The sequence below is a fragment of the Eucalyptus grandis genome, chromosome 8 (assembly GCF_016545825.1).
Source record: "Eucalyptus grandis isolate ANBG69807.140 chromosome 8, ASM1654582v1, whole genome shotgun sequence".
Classification (NCBI taxonomy): domain Eukaryota; kingdom Viridiplantae; phylum Streptophyta; class Magnoliopsida; order Myrtales; family Myrtaceae; genus Eucalyptus; species Eucalyptus grandis.
Window position 1 is genome coordinate 55,354,473 of NC_052619.1, and position 17,901 is coordinate 55,372,373.

The following is a 17,901-nucleotide window of genomic DNA, read 5'->3' on the forward strand; positions in this document are numbered from 1 at the left end:
CTCAACCAAAAGGGGTAAAAACAGCCCGCCCTTGTATTATGTCTCTTTTCTCCTCTATGACCATGTTTGGTCTCCAAGACATGGATTAAAATTTTTTTATGTATATAATGAGAAATGTAGGGACCTGTTATATCCCATATTTCGTCTAGTAAAACATTGGATATCATGACGAATATAATAAAATAAAATAAACAAAAGTAAAATGTTTGAAATATTACTTTAGATGAAAAGAATTGAAGAAAACAAAAATAATTAAAAAAGTGTGTCGAAATTGGAGTCTCCACGTTAAAGGTGGCAGACTATCACGAGCCACTATAATCACTGTGATCAGCCTAGTAAATATCACCATGATTGTTGCCTCAGTCGAGATGGTCGTCGGCAACCCCCGTGGCATGTGGAGAGAGACATGAGCTCAAATCCAGATTGGGTACGCAACAATAACTATGTAGTGGTCGGCCAACCCGAATGTAGAATCAAAGATGCAAAGAATTGGGGTGGGGGTTGAAAGGCATAAGTCAAGTGAGCACCACTCAGTGGTGGTGGTATAGTTTATACAAGCTTATCCCAATAATTTGAAGGTATCTCTCCAAACAAAGTATAGTATACTTTTATCCTTTATCCCACTTTTTACAATCGAGTATCTAAACATTTTCTTTTGTCCAATCGAGAACCTAAACTTTTCAAATGTGGGTCAATGTGAGACCTCATTTAAAATTGCAAAGGAAAGCCCCAGATAGTTTATTAACATCGATAAATACTCGTAAACTATTTACATTGGCATCCGATGTGACTTTTTGAATTGATGCCACTTTATGATAAAAAAGAAAAGAAAAGAAAAATCATGTCACTTCAACATAGACGTATTGAATGACCAAGATTGTTCAGCCCGCATTCTCCCTATCCTCATCACACAATAGCTAAATGGGGAGGGCATGATTTTTTTGTTTAGGAAGTCAGTCACTATTATTAATTGGGCTTAAGTTTTGCTAAGTAAGCAAGTCACATTTGATAATTTACTCAACGGAGGACTTGTGCTGAACTAGAATATAAAGTATGGATACTTGATGAAATACAAAGGATAAGGTTTTAGGTACTTGATTGTAAAATGGACAAAAGTTCAAGTATTTTGTGGAGTTATTATCCTTCCAATTTTGCCAATTTAGTCATAAATTTTTGTTCAAAATTCCAATGTAATCATTCCGATCAGTTTATGCAAGAAAGCGTTATGTGATGGTGTTGGACTAGCACGTAGTGATTTCCAATAGAAATTGGTTGGAAGAGCTATATTATAACTTTACGCAAAGATTTATGACTAAAATGACAAAATTGAAAATTTTAGAATTGAATTGATATTTGTACTATAAATTTAGCATTGATTAGACAATTTCATCTTGATTAACATGCGTAAGAATTCAGTTACAAAACCAACTCTAATTACACACACCACCTATCCAATATTGAATATGGAAGCATATTTTACATTGGCAGTGAACTTAACAATGATCCTTATGTTTATGTGTGAGGGCGAAATCCAATGAATTTGACCGTATTCTTGTCCCTATGTGTTCACTTGGCCTCTAGATAATAAAGACATCAAAGTCAAAGGTAACCACATGCTTCGGAAGTCTTAAGAAGAATAGGGTGGTTTGCCTCTAGGAAAATGAATTTTTTCGAAAGCATTTTTTGAAAAATGGCTACTTTGTTATTTATAAAAATTAGTCAACAAAAAATATTTTTATCATCAATAACAATCTATGCCTAACTATCTTTATGGGTGACGAAAATTTTTCCATTCATTTATTTTTCTAAACGATATAAGTGATTATTTTAGAAAAAATGTTTTCCGAATCACTCATTTTCTGCAAAATGAAAGCACACTAAGGCTCCGTTCGTTTTACGGAAAATATCATATTTCCGGAAAACATTTTCCTAGAAGTCATTTTCCAGGGAAAATGACTCTATTTTCCGGTGTTCGGCCAAACTCTAAAATTTGAGTGGAAAATATTTTCCACTGTTCGTTAGCTAAAACATTTTCTTGGAAAAAATTATCAAAAATTGAATTTTAATATTTTTAATTGACTAAAAAATTTATTTTATTTATTTATATTTTTTAAAAAATGATTTTTTTAATTATTTATATTTTTTAAAATAGAAATTTTTCTTTTTCTTTTTTTTTTCTTTTCCTTCCTCCTTCCTCCTCCTTCTTCCTCCCGAGCGGCTTCGTCCGCCGTTGCCTCCTTCCTCCTCCTTCTTCCTCCTCCTTCCGCCGCCGCCACCTCCTTCCTGCCTGACGATGGTCGGCTGCCCAGCGGCCGACCAAGACCCGGTGGCCAAATCGGCGAGCTCGAGGCTCGGCCGATGTCACCCGAGCTCGCGGATCCGCCGACGAGCTCGAGCTCACCCGGATCGGGAGCTCGAGCTCGCCGCTAGATCCGGCGAGCCGCGAGCCCGTCGCGATCCGGCGAGCTCGAGGCTCGGGCCGATCTCACCCGAGCGCCGGATGGGCGACAGAGCTCGAGCTCGCCCGGATCGGGAGCTCGAGCTCGCCGGATCGGAGCCCGAGCTCGCCGCTAGATCCGGCGAGCCGCGAGCTCCGCCCGCCGGATCCGACGAGCTCACGGCTCGCGGCCGCACGACGAGCGGCCTGGGACGACGGCTCCGCGAGCCTCCGCGCGCCGCAGTGCTCCCTCTTGAGCCGGATCCTCCCGAGCGGCTTCGAGCCGCCGGGGAAGCGGAGCGCCGCGACGGCGGCGACGCCCCGGCCGGAGCAGGCGGGCAAGAGCGGCCGAGGAGGGCGGAGGCTGATCCCTTCTCCAGACGTTGTCGAAGCCATCACAGCAGGGAGAGCAAGAAAGAGAGAGAGAGAGAACGAGAACTAATGAAGGAAGGAGAAAGTAGCGGAAGCGCGAGAGCTTGCGCGAGAGTTTCGGAAAATGATTTCCTCTTTTCAAAAGAGGAAATCATTTTCCACGATTTCATGAGGGATTTTCCGTTGACCGGAAAATATTTTCCGTTGACCGTGCATTTTCCGCCATCCGAACACCGGAAATTTCGGAAAATATTTTCCTGGAAGTTATTTTCCGCGAAACGAACGGAGCCTAAAAGCAAAATTTGCTGACCAATGGCACATGTATTACCTTCTCGAAAACACATGCTAGATAAGTGGTCCTGTGATATTTCAAAAGTTGATCATTAATGTGATCCTCTCTTTATTTGAAATCTAAAAGTTCAAAATAAATCTTTTGGTGATTGCATGATTCACATTGACTCTCCAGAATAAAGAGAGGGCATTGAAATCATTGTGTAGTTCTTTTTAGGATATTTCTCATATACTGACTAAAAAGACTGAAAATTTGGATCTTCCATTATTTCAACTATGATACATACATAAACCAATTCTTTCTTATTGTGGGTTAAGTTGGGTCACAAATATGTCGACTAGAACCAAACTCAAAATTTTTGTGTTCAGATTGAACAAAATCCTTGTTCGAGTCGGGAAAGGTCTACTCATACTCTATTTTTCTGAGTGGATTTGGGTAGGCTTGCGAGTCCGGTTCATTTAAACCGGGTCTACTTGAAGATTATAATTTGATTTCAAGTTTATTAATTTATGACATTAAATAGACGTGAGAAATGCAGATATAAGGTCATTTAAAAACATTGCTCGCTCTAAATGTTTCGTGTGGTATTTTGTTTTTAATTTTGGCACACTTAGATCTTTAAGGTCGACGACCGTGTTTCCCATGGAGAGCTTAAGATATTTGAGAGCCTGCTCAGTTCTTACATGCTCGGAACGTGTTTTGTGAGTTTTGATATAGTAAGGGAGTCAATGGAATTACTTGTCAGAAGTTAGTTTAGAGAAAACATTACTTAAATGAAAGTAACTTTCCTCAAAATTTAAGATATTACTCAAATATCGAAAAAACACGAAAAATATATTTGTAAATTTATGTGTCGAAGTAGGCGTTTTGTCGAATTTAGACTAAGTCAAAAGCAAAATTAAAAGGGTGATTTAGACAAATCCTTAATTGCCTAGATCGAGAATAGGTATTTGTCCAAATAGAAAATGAAACCATGATGAATCACTTTCCAAATGTTAGGTATGTATGCACAAGCCTGCACATGCAGGACTTAAAAAAGAGTATACGCCACATCGGCAGCCTCATTAGCCTGTTGTTAAATGCACATTTGCCGTGTCAGCAATCACGCCAGTTTGTTGTTGCATACTTTGCTGATCCTGTTCTCTATCATCGATTGATTAAACCACTGATATCTTTACTAAAACACATTCACTTGGGCGTTTTGTTTTTTTATTTTTATTTTTTATTTTCCAAAACTTCTTCTATCTCACCTTAAATCTGACAAGAGATGTTAGAGATATTTATCTTGGAGATTCTCCGTATCTTCTATACATGCATCTCTCTTAATTGCGTATATTCTTTAATTGATCATAATCGATTATAGATGATACAGTAATATCTTTTTTCCTTAGATAATCATCTTATAATGCCTATAAATACATCTTCCCTTATCCTTATATCTAAGTATGAAACCGCTTTTTGAACAATGTCATCAGATTGGCTTCTATCAAATCTACAAACGAAAACTTTTATTCATGTTTTACTTTTTTTATACCTTTTTCTTTATATTAATATTAATACATGGGTCGTATCAAATTACCATGATGAATCACTGACAAAATCTTCCCCATCTATCCGACTTCAAAACTGCATTTTTTTTTTTTTGGTCGTACTTCAAAACTGCATATTTGCGTTGTGCTTCTTGCACATAGTTTACCGGTTTACCAGCCCACTGAATTTATTTCAGCATTTTTCAGGTGTCGTCTAATAGTTAAAAATAAATAAATTCAGTAGATATTCTCAATAAAACAATCTCTCTGATGCCTTTAAAGAAGAGAATCCTCCTCCTCGATAAATAGCAAACCTTGATACAATATCATCATTAACACTCACTTTACAAATATCTCAAATTTATACCTAGTTTCATATCTAGCAAAATAATATATTTATGTTTTTTTATTTATGATTTCCGAGAAAATCTAAAAAATTCATAAACCTTTGTAAGGATTCCAATTTGACCAATCTAGTATTGAATTTTTTGACAATTTATCAATGAAGTCATTTCGGCTAATTTCAGCAAGCAATCACTAACATATGTAGGCCATTGATTGATATTGACGTTGATAACTCTTGCATTTTTTAAATCAACACACAATAGGGAAAAAAAGAAAGAAAGAGAAAGTAAAAGCTTACAAAAGAATGTTTATGACTAAATCGATCAAATAAAAAAATGTTTAGCATCAAATTGATATCCATATAGTAGGTTTAGGACTTTTTGGTAATTATTTCCATAGTTTCCGGCTTACTAACCATTATCCAGAGTCCAACTAAAAAAAAAAAAAAATCTTCGGTGCCATAGCTAAATGAAACCAATGACAAATGGCATAAATTCAATGACCGATAATATCCCACTGCATTAGGGAAAAAATCCCCATAGGTCCGTTTTTGTTTGAGCAGATCGATCTCATTTATTCTAAAAAGGCAACAGGATTTATGAGTTCTAACGGCGAATCCGTATCATTTAAGATTTCGGGGTATTTAACGGCTCAATCATTTTTTTTTTGGTAAAAAGTAAAAATCAACGGCTCAATCATTCCGTCAAGAAAAGATCATGAAAATAATTTTTGATAAATAATAAGTTGGTGGTTAACCTCTTTTCAACTTTGACGAAAAAAAAAAAAAAAAACCTCTTTTTACCTTATTCAAACGGCAAATGAAAAATCGTTATCTCCCGTTTCTTCCATTCACGACCGAGGCGAGCAAACCGCAACCGGCGGGCCGAACCCCGCCGAAACGGCGCCGTTCCGCAGCAAAAACCGCCAACTTCCGCCAAACACCACGCGTCGCTTCCCCACGCGCCGTCTTCGATCCTCCGCGTCCCCACCACCGCCCGGTCCCAGAAGCAAAGCGGAGGAGCCGCACGTGCGGGCGAAAATATTTATCGAGGAATATTTAAAAAAAAAAACCGGAAAACAGGAAAACCGGAAAACCGGATTTCAAAAAATTACCGAAAAGGAAATGGGGAAAAAGAAAAAGAAAAAACGGAAAACGAAAGGGGAATAAAACGCAAGAATATTTAGGGTGGGGGGAAAAAAAGAGAAGGTAATTAATTAATTATAATTTCCGGCCCGAAAAAGAAAAAAATAGGGGAGGGGGCACAGAACAGCTCCTCCTCCGCTGTTTGTTTCCGCCGAAAAACCAGAGAGAGAGAGAGAGAGAGAGAGAGAGGAAGAGAGAAATTCGAACAAGATTTCGCAATCGGCGAGCTCGCCGGCATCCCGCCCTTCGATTCCCTGTCCGCCGCCGATCGCCGCCGCGGTCCCGGCCCTCCGATCGCCCGCGCGGCCGCCGCGGATTCCCACGGCCAAACCGCCGCCGCCGCTGCCGCCGCCCGATAATTTCACTTCTGGTGGTGGTGGTGTTTTTTTTTTTTTTTTCCAATTTTTTTGGGGGCCGCGCCGAGTGATTATTGTGGGGGCAGTTACTGGCGGGGGCGTTCGAATGAGGGTCTCGCGTGGGGTGCGATCGGGTTAGGGCGCCGGCGGCGAGCCGCGGCGGCGTTTCTGAGGGCGGCGGTCGAATTTTTAGTGCCTCGGAGGAGGGAGGGCGTGAGTGATGTTGGATTTCAGGGAGGGGGATTAGGGTTAGGGTTTTGGAGATAGTGGGCTTTTAGGGGCCGGGGGCAGAGGTGTGGCGGTTGGGGTTTTGGGGGGGAGTCGGCGGCGCAAGATGGATGAGAGCAATACGGAGCTCGAGGAAGGAGAAGCTTGCTCTTATGGCACTGCAGGCGCCGGTGAGGACGGCAGCATTGACCCTGATACTGACCTCTCTTACATTGTAAGAGCCCTTTGCCTTTTGACGTGCCTGCTCGAGTAAAGTTTGAATTTTGGCTTGATTGGGGCTCCTGGTTGATGCTAGAACTTTCGGTTAGTGGAGATTATGGGGAAGTTGGCTTTGATGATTATGCGTTGTTTTGTGCTTGATCAGTCAAGTGTCACCGGGAATTGGTTGGAGTTCTTTGATTTTCTTAAAGGAACAAGGGAGGTGTGATTGTTTGGCTCTTAATTTAATTGGAATCTGGCAAACTGAACTTTTACTTGAAAGGAGACTCGTTGGCCAAGCAGAGTACAGTTGAATTGGTTTTGCTGGAAGTGAAAATCATTTGCAAAGTGAGGGACAGGAAAAGTCTGCCTGTAGAAAGTGCCTATGAGATAGTGAGAACTCTGGATTCTCTTGTGCGGGCTTCACGTTTGGTCTTGAATTATAGGCTTTTCAACACGAAATAAAGCTAAATTTCTTTTTTCATAAATCAGTATTGTAAACATACGGTTTTGGCAGTTGCTGCCATGAAACATTCTTTTTTAATGAGGCCTTGGTAACTGCAAATTTTTTGATGTTCTTTTTTCTCATAAGTTTGTAATGCAAATTTGAGTGAGCCCTGAACATAATTCAAACCCACAACTGGAGACTTTTGGAGTGCTGGGATTGTAATGCACGGTTCAAATATCTCTACAGTCATTTCAGTTTGGTAGCCAAATAATGGGAATCATGCTCCTTAGGCCGTTCATGTCTGTGGGGGCTTGATAGTCCTTGCGGTTGGTGGCCATACGATGGCAATCATGCCATTTATTTGTTCACCCAAATGAGGACAGGAATGGATATATCCACTTCTGTAAGCCTCAGTAGACTCCCTGGAGAGTTATATCTTAATCAAGAAGTGAGAACTTGACTGAACTTATGTTGGGTTGACTGCGAAGTTGTGCTAGCTTCATTTCACTGTGCACTAGTTAACCAATTTATTTTTCTGAGAAGAAAGCTTTTGTAAAGAAGTGGATATGTCTTGTAATGCCTGTAGCGATTCTCGTCCTTATAGAAATTATGGAGTTCTCATCTTGATTCTTGCTTTTCATTTTGCTCCTAATATGTGGCAAAACTGATGAGAATGCTGTTTTTTACCAAAGGATGAGAAAATTCAAAACGTTCTGGGTCATTTCCAGAAGGATTTTGAAGGTGGTGTTACTGCAGAGAATTTGGGTAAGTGATGTTGATGGTTATAATAATGGAATAGAAGCAGCAAAGTGGTCAATGACTGAAAGTAATGGCGTGACATGTATTTAATTTGACAGGGGCAAAGTTTGGTGGGTATGGCTCATTTCTGCCTGCCTACGAGCGTTCACATTCTGTCCGGTCTCATCCAAGGACTCCACCGAGAAACAAGATCACGACTAAATCACCAAATCATGTTTCCACAGAGGTTTGCGGACATTTAGCTCCTAATTCATCATCTTTAGTTGGAAGATGGAACATATGTGCTCACCTTGGAAATAGTGTGCTAACTAGTGTTATGGATTCTGTTGCCATGCAGGGTGTGCATTCTAAAGCCCATGTGGCTGTGTCCCCTTTAGGGAAACCTGGAACTGCATCTGGTGCACCAACTTTGCATAATTCAAAGGTTCCGCCAAATGACCCTTTGAAGCAAGATTTGGCCATTTGCTCTGGGCTGGTTCCTAACTGTATAATGAAAGAAGAAATTTCAAACAAGCTGGGCAATCAATCTGATCAACGGACTCTAAAGGTTCGAATTAGAGTGGGTTGTGATGGGAATGCCCAGAAAAATGCTGCAATTTACAGCGGTCTTGGGCTTGACAATTCTCCATCTACATCATCGGAAAGCAGCTCTGGAGAAAGTGAGGACCTGTCAGCATCATCTGGAGAGATTAGTGAGGTGTCTCCTGCTAGCATTCTTCAGGTGAAGGTCCCTTTTGCTTTGGTGTTCTTTGAATCTTTCTAAGTGGGTTGATGGTTGATTAATTTTTATGGACTTATGTTTTGTCTGTTTTGCCTACACTTATTTCTGGGACAGGTCATGACGTCCTTTCCAGTTGCTAATGTTGTCTTGATATCACCTCTTCATGAGAATTTGCTTTCCTTGACAAGAAAGGAAAAATTCTCCGAGGATAGTAAACCTGTTCAAGCTCTTACGGGCAGCAGAAAAGATGTTGCTATATTAGAGGATCATTCAGTCATTCTTCCGGCTGAAAAAGAGTTGTCTAAGGGGATTAAGATGATATTAGACAATAGGAACGAAAGTTCAATGCACCAGAGTTATGAAGTGGGAACCGATTTTGATGCCAATAAGACATCATTGTTGAAGAAAAAACTGAAGAATGGGATGGAAGATGGCAAGAAGACATTCAGTGGCAATGTCAAAAAGATGCCTTTGGCTGATTCTAGCAATGCTGGTGATGTTGAGAGGCCGGCTTCCAAGCCATCTGAAAATCTTCAATTGAACAGAAAGGATAAGGTGAAAGACAGATCACTAACAGTTTTGGCAAAGGATTCATCATTGAAGCCAATTACTAGCCAGGAGGCTGATGTACAGGTGCAGAATGGAAGGAACAGTATGACTGAGAAGTCACTAGAATGTGGGCCTGTAAACTCCCTAAGTGAGGTTTCGGGTCAATCCAAGGTCAATGGTGAGTGGAAAGGTGAAAAAATTATTCTTTCAAAAGGTCGTCCTCATTTAAGTGAACATAGGGATGCTTTTGAGGCAGGGGTTGTGGAGCGTGCAAGATGGGATGCTGTGCAGGATGCTGCATTTGATAAGCAGACTGACACTGACGTTTCTCATCATAAGGAAAAGCCAGTAATGGAAGTGAAGAAAAAGTCAAAGGTTCTTGAGAGCAATGGCAGGGCAACTGATCTTCCATCAATACAAAAATCAAAGGTTGCTCTTGGTTCTGGAGTAAAAGATAAAAAGGGAACTAGTAATGCTTGCCGTCCTGTTAAAAATAAAAAGGTTAAGTTAAGGCCAGAAAAGCATATTGTTAAGTCTTCTGGTACTCCAAAAGATCCACTAGGGAGCATAAATATTGGACAGGCAGAGAAACAGATGGAATCTATAGCTGTGCCTTCCACTGAAAGGCAGAAGGCAACCAACTCTAGCAATCTTCCTGTGGCACATGATACTCTCTTAAATAAATCCAAGGAAAGATTTAGTGGTGGAAATACATCTGTATCTGGGGTATCAGTAAAAGATGGTCCTGCACGTTTCGGTACAGGAAGTGGACTCAATGCTGAGACTGCGCCAGCTGTGGTTCAACAATATATGGAAGATTGGGTTTGTTGTGATCTTTGTCAGAAATGGCGTCTTCTACCCTTTGGCAGGAGACCTGATGACCTACCTGAGAAGTGGGTCTGCAGCATGCTTGACTGGCTGTAAGTTCTCTATACAGCTCTTGATTGTTGACAATCATGAAAAATTAGTATGTCTGATGGTATAATTAATTCTTTTATTCATAAACCCAGTACTTTGCTCAACTTCTATCATCTTGCAGGCCTGGAATGGAATCACTGTGACATTAGTGAGGAGGAGACCACGAGGGCCCTTAATGCTCCAGTTCCCAGTTCTAAGTCATTTTAATGTATCTGCACCAGCAGTCATTTCTACGAATGATCAATCCCTTAGCAAGAGCAACCAGAATCTCGGTGGTCAAGCCACAGATGGTCTTGGAAAGACTAAACATAGTCTGAAGGATTCTCTGCATTCAGGCAGCAGGACTGTTCAGCTTCCCAACCCCAAGAAGAACCAATTCTTGGAGCCTGGCAGAAGCAGAAGCTTGAGTGACATGAGTGGACATCCTTCTGATTCAACATTGAAGAGATGTGATATGTCTCAGTCAGGCAAGTCAAGCATTGTGGTTGTGGAGAAACAGTTACCTACATTGAAAAAAAATAGCGCAAATGAATGTATTGATGTGAATAGTGGCAGTTTTTTATGGATCTCAGGTTTTTCTGTTGAAGTATGCAATTTACTCATTCACTTGTATAATTTATGATGTGCAGGTGTAGCCAAGCGAATAAAGGTGAAGGGTAAGAGGATGTCTGATCAATATGATTCTGGGGACACTAAAAGAATTAAGCCAGATAAATCCATTTATGCTGCTGAACAAGAAAATTCAGCTGCTGAACTTGGGAGAATGGATCTTAGCTCAAGGGCTCCGGGATCGTCTACAGACATTAGGAAGAATAAGCATCTTCGATCCTTTTCTCCAAAGGAGGCAAAGCAAGATTCAAGAAAAAGAATATTGGTCTCCATAAAGACTCTTGGAGATCAACCTCAGGTTTCTGCAGGTAGTGCATCGGTAGATTCTAGGGGTGGAGGTAGCAACTCCCAGAGGAAGCGGAAATTTAATGATAGCATGGATGATGAGAATCGTGATGGGACGTTTCATCACTCGGTTCAGAACTTGAAGGTTTTACCTGATGAGATCGGTGATCACGAGCTTAGAAAGGATAAGAAGCTGCGGAGATCAGAGACTGCCCTAAAAGAGTCCGGTAGCAGCGATGGTAACAATAAGTCCAAAAAAGAAATCAGGGTCATGAAAGATTTGTTTGGAAGTGATTTTGCTGATTGTGCAGAGGAAATCAATGTAGATAAGGACCAGAAACGGAGAAAAACCAGAAAGAAGCTTCAATCTGAACATGATTTGACAAGAGGCAATGGAAGACATGAAGAGGTTCCACTTGCTGCTGCTTCTAGCTCTTCAAAAGTATCGGGTTCTCAGAAGATGAAAGGAAACAATGAGGAAGTGAAAGGTTCACCAGTAGAATCTGTTTCCTCGTCCCCTATGAGGTTGTCCAGCTCAGTGAAGTTTAGATCTGTAGGAAGTGATGTTAGAGGTAAAGGTAATGCTGCAACTGGTCTAGTGATGGAGGCTGCCAGAAAAAGCGGGGAGGAGAAAGCCAGTGGCGGTAACAAAATTCCTGTGAAGATAAAGCAAGAGAAAGTTTCAGGGGGCTTTAATTCCGAGTCTCTAAGGTCTGACACAGCAGATTACAGAGACAGAGGTGCTAACTACAAGTTTACTGATGATGCTAAGCCAACATCTGGATTGGGAAATGGTCATCTAGATAGAAGAGATGATTATTCACAGCATGGTGAGTTTCACATGGAAATGCATGGTTCAAGTCCTAGCTCTTACGAGAAGAGGGTGCACAAAAAGTACGCTGGCAGCACTTTGTTTCCTCAGAAGCAAGGGAATACTACTATCTTGCGAACTAAGGATAGTGACATGGATTCTGCTTCTGACTTTGACAGAGACAAGGTAAAGGCCATAGATTTCTCATCAAAGAAGGAGCCTGTGTATCAAACTAAGGACCAAAGGCATGACTTGGTGGTCGTTCCGGACCATATTGCAGTCAGCCATGAAGCAATGCATGTTGATAGATGTAGTTCTGTTGAGAAGAATGAGAAGAACCACATTAGCAGGAGGGGATCGTTAGGAAACCTATCAAATGGCAGTACAAGGGATGATCTTAAAAAAAAAAACCAGCATGACTTGTCAGATGGGAGATTAAATGCTGAAATAGGGACTAACGTATTGGCTTCTCCACTGCCAAAGCTGGTCCAGGATTCTATGATAGGAAATAAAGCTGATCCCTTGCGGTTAGAGATGAGAAGTGGGAAGTCAATGTCATTTTCATGTCGTAATGATTATGGCAAACGACAAATATCTACTCATGATTCCTTACCGGAGGGACTGCAGCAAGGTGTATGCATTGAATCTCCACCTGATGCTTCTGGCTGTAGTGGTCCATTGAAGGCATTGAGCAAATTTGATATTGCTGGTAAAAAGAAAGGAGCTTACAACAGTTCTGGGTGTGCTATGCCTGAACAGCATGAACTCAAAGATGTTGCTTCAAGTCCATTAAGAGCCAATTTTTCCATTCCAACTGCTGCTGATGTTCTGAAAGAAGCAAAAGATCTTAGAAATTATGGTGATCGTCTTAAGGTTGTGTTTATAACTGGTCTAGTTTTTAGTTTTCAGAAACAGATAATGTTATCTGTTAATTGTTGTCAGAAGACTCTTTAACGGATGTTCTACTATTTCCTGTAGAACTCTGGATTTGGCTTTGAAAGTAACGAGGCATGCTTCCAGGCTGCCCTGAAGTTTCTTCAGGGAGCTTCACTTCTAGAAACTTGCAATGGTGATGGCGGCAAACATGGTGAAATGACTCCAATGCAAGTGTACGATGCTACTGCCAAAATTTGCGAGTAAGTGGAAATGAAAAGCGGTGAATTTTGAGCTCTTGAGGATAGCAGAAGTCTTGATTTATCTCATTGTGCTTTTTCTTTGGGAGACATGCTATTGTGTGAGACCTGCCTCACTTCTGATATTTGTGTATGAACAGATAACACCTAATATAATTTCATTTTTTTATCTCCATTGCTTATTTAAATTGGGCTTAGATTCTTTATGGGAAGTTTTTACTCATAATCTGCTGTATATTAGGTTAATACCCCAAGAAAATGCTATTTACTAATAATCTGCTGTATGTTATGCTTGTACACAAGAAAATGCTTGCATGGAGCAGCTTTGCCCTTTTATTCATTGCTTCTATGTAACTGTTATATGTTATGCTTGTACACAAGAAAATGCTTGCATGGAGCAGCTTTGCCCTTTTCATTCATTGCTTCTATGTAACTGTTATTAAGCCCCCTTGTCTTATCTGGGGTTGATTGGAATATGCAGCCATGCGTCGCTAGTCTAAATTATCAGGGCAGGTTGTAGGGTTGAGAATGGGATGGTCGTCTTATGTATGGTGCATGAACTTTTCGGCCTTCTGCTGAAACTTTTGGTTTGCAGATCATGTGCTCATGAATTTGAAAAAAGCCGAGAAATGGGTGCTGCTGCATTGGCCTACAAGTGCATGGAGGTGGCGTATATGAGGGTTGTCAATTGTAAATATTCAAGTTCAAGCCGAGATCGGCATGAGTTGCAAGCCACACTGCAAATGGTTCCTCAAGGTATTCAAGCTGAGGATTCTCATGTTTGCTGTCTCTTTTTGTAGCCACCTTCTACCTTGCGTTGTTTTAAGCTTTTTGACTTGCTGTCTTGGTTCTAGTCTCTACTGACTTCAAGTAAATGGAAAGGTGGAAATGTCAAATCTTTTGATGCTGTCTTGTTTGTCTTATCAGGAAATTAGCTTAGTGGACAGAGTATATTCAAAACTAAAATGTTCAAATAGCGTATTTGATATGCTTTAGTTATCTGTATGGAATAATCGAAGATGCATTGATATTTAATTTTTTTAAATCTGGAAAAAAGTTCAAGTTTGAGTGATTATATTTGCTTCTTTTGGGAGTAAAATCTGGTTGCATATTATTACGTTATTTCTTGATGTCAACATTTAAGCTAATAATATAGTCATGGAAGATAGGTTATTTAGAAATTCTGACTGCTGCTCTTCCCCCTGTAGAGTGGGGTATCCATGAGAGATATCTTCATAATTGGAAGTGGTAATGTTATTTCAAAGTGATTCAGAGTCTCACCCGCATTTCCTACGTCTTACACTTTGCTTGTTAACACTTTTTTTTTGGGGTGGGGTGGGGTGGGCCCCGGGGGTGGGGTGGGGTGGGGTGGGGGAGGGAATAGGAGTGGGTTTAACTTGAAGTGCTCCCCTCAACATTTTCAAAGTTAATCCTATTTTCGATTCTTGCCTCTCATTTCACCATCTTACCTAACATAGGCTAGTGCGATTTTAGGAGATGGAACTGGAATGTGATAATCCTCTCTATACTTATTATTTTTTAATTTCTAGGTGAATCGCCATCATCTTCGGCATCAGATGTTGATAACTTGAACAATCAAGCAGCACCGGACAAGCCTAACTTATTGAAGGGTGCTGCAACACATGCCGCAGGAAATCACATTCTTGCTGCTCGGAGCCGTCTCACTATGGCTCGGTTGCTTGATTTTGTAAGTTCACTAAAAAGTCATTGCATTTCCTTGGTCATACTTTCTAACTTACAGCCACTCTCTTCTGCCCTATTTAGGTTGGAAATTTTTGTGGCATTTTAGGACTCTAGAAGCTGTGAAGTTAATTTGTTGTCCAATTCTAACACTGGATGCAGAAAGTAACTAACATCGTTATTAGTATTGAAGATGTCAGTCTATTTCATACACATAGCTGTAGATAGAATGAGTGGTTGCCATACTAGAGTCATGCTTTGTTGCTGAAGAAATGTTATGGCTGCCTACCTTTTCAGAGACTGCTATGTGCTTTCCATGATAATCATGTATTGCAGAGATATTCAAGGAATTGTGATGCTCTTTGTTTCTTCTTTTTTGGATGTTCTCACAAAGTTTTCTGGCTGGATCATGTATACCCATCTATAATCACCATGAGTATTGTTAGGATTGTAAATGATTTTGTCTATTTCAGATGGAGCCTGATTTCTCTCATCACATGACTTAGATATCCCATCCTTTGGGGATGAAATTCTAGGTACATTGTTGGAAATAAATGGGTGACATGCTAGTGTTTTTGCAGACATTTGATGTTAATTGTGCAATGGAAGCCTCAAGAAAATCACAAGTTGCTTTGGCAGCAGCTACTGCCAACCTGGAAGAGGCACAAAATGTTGAGCAAATAACTTGCATTAAAAGGGTAATTGACTTCAGCTTCCAAGATATAGATGAACTATTGCGACTGGTTCAGCTCGCAAGGGAGGCCATAAGCCGGTCAGGTATCAATGGTGCTAGGGATTAAGTCAACTCTGTACATTTTTTATATTGCCCTTGCGGAGCAAGGATTGAGATGGGTAAAATGCTGCCATGAGCACCTGGCTACCTGCAGCAAGGCAGGTCTCCTAGAGTTACCTCTCTGTACATGTGTACAAAGTGAGATTGATCTGAAATTTTGTAATGTAATTTAGTGTTTAGATAATTCTAGACGTGGATAAGGCACACAGTTCTCAACCTTAAGTTTCAGCGGTTGGGATACGAGGAATGAGTTTTTTGCTTTTCTGGCGGTACAATTCAGAATCATGTAAAATATCTTTATTGTTTTTTGGCTCCACCGACCGGGAGCAAAGGGGAATTATTGTTGCGATCAAAACCAAGTCAACTTTTTAAAGGAGGGTCACTACTGTTGCAGTGAAATTGGCCATTTATACTAGATTCTGACAATTGGTGGCTGTTCTATTGTTTATTTTTGGTTTCAACTTACAAAGCAGTTTGATGGAAATAGAAAATACAATTCTTGGAGACGATGAACTGTGCATGTTGGTGCTGTTTCAGCTTTTCTCTTATATTAGTAGACTCTCCAGTCATTCTATCTGTGGGTAAGTAGTTTTCCTTAATACGGCAGCACCTTCATTAATCTATTTCTTCTCCCAGACAAGTTTTGAACCTTTTACTTCTGTGTAGGTTGGTTATAGAGCTTTGCACTTTTATTCTTGCAATTCAATTTTTTATTTGAAGGGAAGATACTGCAGATCTTCTCCAGATGACACTACATCTTCCATGAGATCTTCTGAGAAGCGTAATTAATTTGACTCTTGATATTCTTTTGTTTTTCCATGTTTATATGGTCTCTCTGTATGTGTACTTATTTTTTCTTAACCTGGTTCCCTTTAAATGCACTCAGGGAAAGAAAGATCTGCTATTTTTTTTTTAACCTCCATTGGTTCTCTTTAAATGCACTCAGGGAAAGAAAGATCTGCTGTGCCTTCATGGATGAATTATGCTGATGGTTTCCAACTTCATCAGCATCTATGCAGAGGTAAACTAACAGCTATCTTCTGCAGAGTAGAGATGTCTCTTTGGTTTTCTTGGGTTTTCTTTGAAGGTGCTGGTCTCAGGTACGAATGAATCTTTTTGGTTCTCTGGAACGGAGGCTGGCTCTTTGTTTCTCTGGAACGGATGCTGGCTCTTTGTTTCTCTGGAACGGATGCTGGCTCCAGTCCATTGTTTCAAGAAACAGAGTGAGCAATTATGCTTGCAGATGAGAACTTCCTTTGTGATGAATTTTTTCTATGTCTGTTGTTTAATTTCTACTATTTGTCTTGTTGCACGCAGGTTCAAATGTATTTTTATACGGTCCTAAGTTAGTTTACTATAATGCAAGCAAGCCTTATGTTAACATGAGTCGCGTGAATCAATGTCTACAAACATGGAAATTTACGAGACTCCTATCTTTGGAAGATGGAAGATGGGGCTAGAAGTTGTGAGGGCTTTGGTTGATAGCAATGTGATGTCAGGTCCTCCAAAGTTACACAATTGTTACTTTTTGAGCTGACAAAACTCACTAGCAATCTTGGCTGATTTTTCTTTTCTGTACATTATACGCATTGTTTACAAGACAATTGTTCAATACTTTACTTATTGAGCTGACAAAACTCACTAGCAATCTCAGCTTATTTATCTGACACATTGTTTGTACATTATACATTTACCAGGCAATTGTTTAATGGTGTTACTTTTTGAGTTGACAAAACTAATTCTCGGCTGATTTATCTATACATTCTTGCATTTTTGATAAAAAAGTGCCGTGGGTATTGATTTACATATTTCCTACTTGAAGTGGATCACACACTCAACTCACAAAGATGAGAGAAACTCTAGGAGATGATTATAATGAGGAATAGAATTGAGAGAAACTCTAGAGATGATTACAATGAGAGGAGAATGAGGAATAGAATTGAGAGAAACTCTAGAGATGATTACAATGAGAGGAGAAGACCCTATATATACTAATACATGGAAAATTGTATTCGTAGATCTCTTATTGATCTAACGGTGGAGATTGCATCTTCCAACTACTAACTATCCGCATTTATTACATACGAATACATTTACCGTATCGCCCGTCCCTAGGAGTATTCTAGATGACTGAGAAAATCTAAGACACATATTTACCGTATCACCCGACCTAGGAGTATTTTAGAAGACTTGAGAAAATCCTAGCACATACATTTACCGTATTGCCCGTCTTTAGAAGTATTCTAGAAAACTTGAGAAAATGATACAAGTCG

General features: G+C 40.1%; 1 protein-coding gene across 1 annotated transcript; it reads left to right on the forward strand.

Moving 5' to 3' along the window:
• Nucleotides 1-6,760: 6,760 nt before the first annotated feature.
• On the forward strand, nucleotides 6,761-17,363 carry LOC104415116 (cysteine-tryptophan domain-containing zinc finger protein 7). Its single transcript, XM_039300146.1, has 14 exons — nucleotides 6,761-6,917; nucleotides 8,042-8,114; nucleotides 8,207-8,334; nucleotides 8,446-8,829; nucleotides 8,944-10,298; nucleotides 10,347-10,357; nucleotides 10,389-10,763; nucleotides 10,926-12,874; nucleotides 12,980-13,137; nucleotides 13,730-13,890; nucleotides 14,685-14,842; nucleotides 15,417-15,612; nucleotides 16,575-16,851; nucleotides 16,946-17,363. The coding sequence occupies exons 1-13, from the start codon at nucleotides 6,810-6,812 to the stop codon at nucleotides 16,736-16,738; spliced, it is 5,220 nt and encodes a 1,739-aa protein (XP_039156080.1). The 5' UTR covers nucleotides 6,761-6,809; the 3' UTR covers nucleotides 16,739-16,851; nucleotides 16,946-17,363.
• Nucleotides 17,364-17,901: the final 538 nt, after the last annotated feature.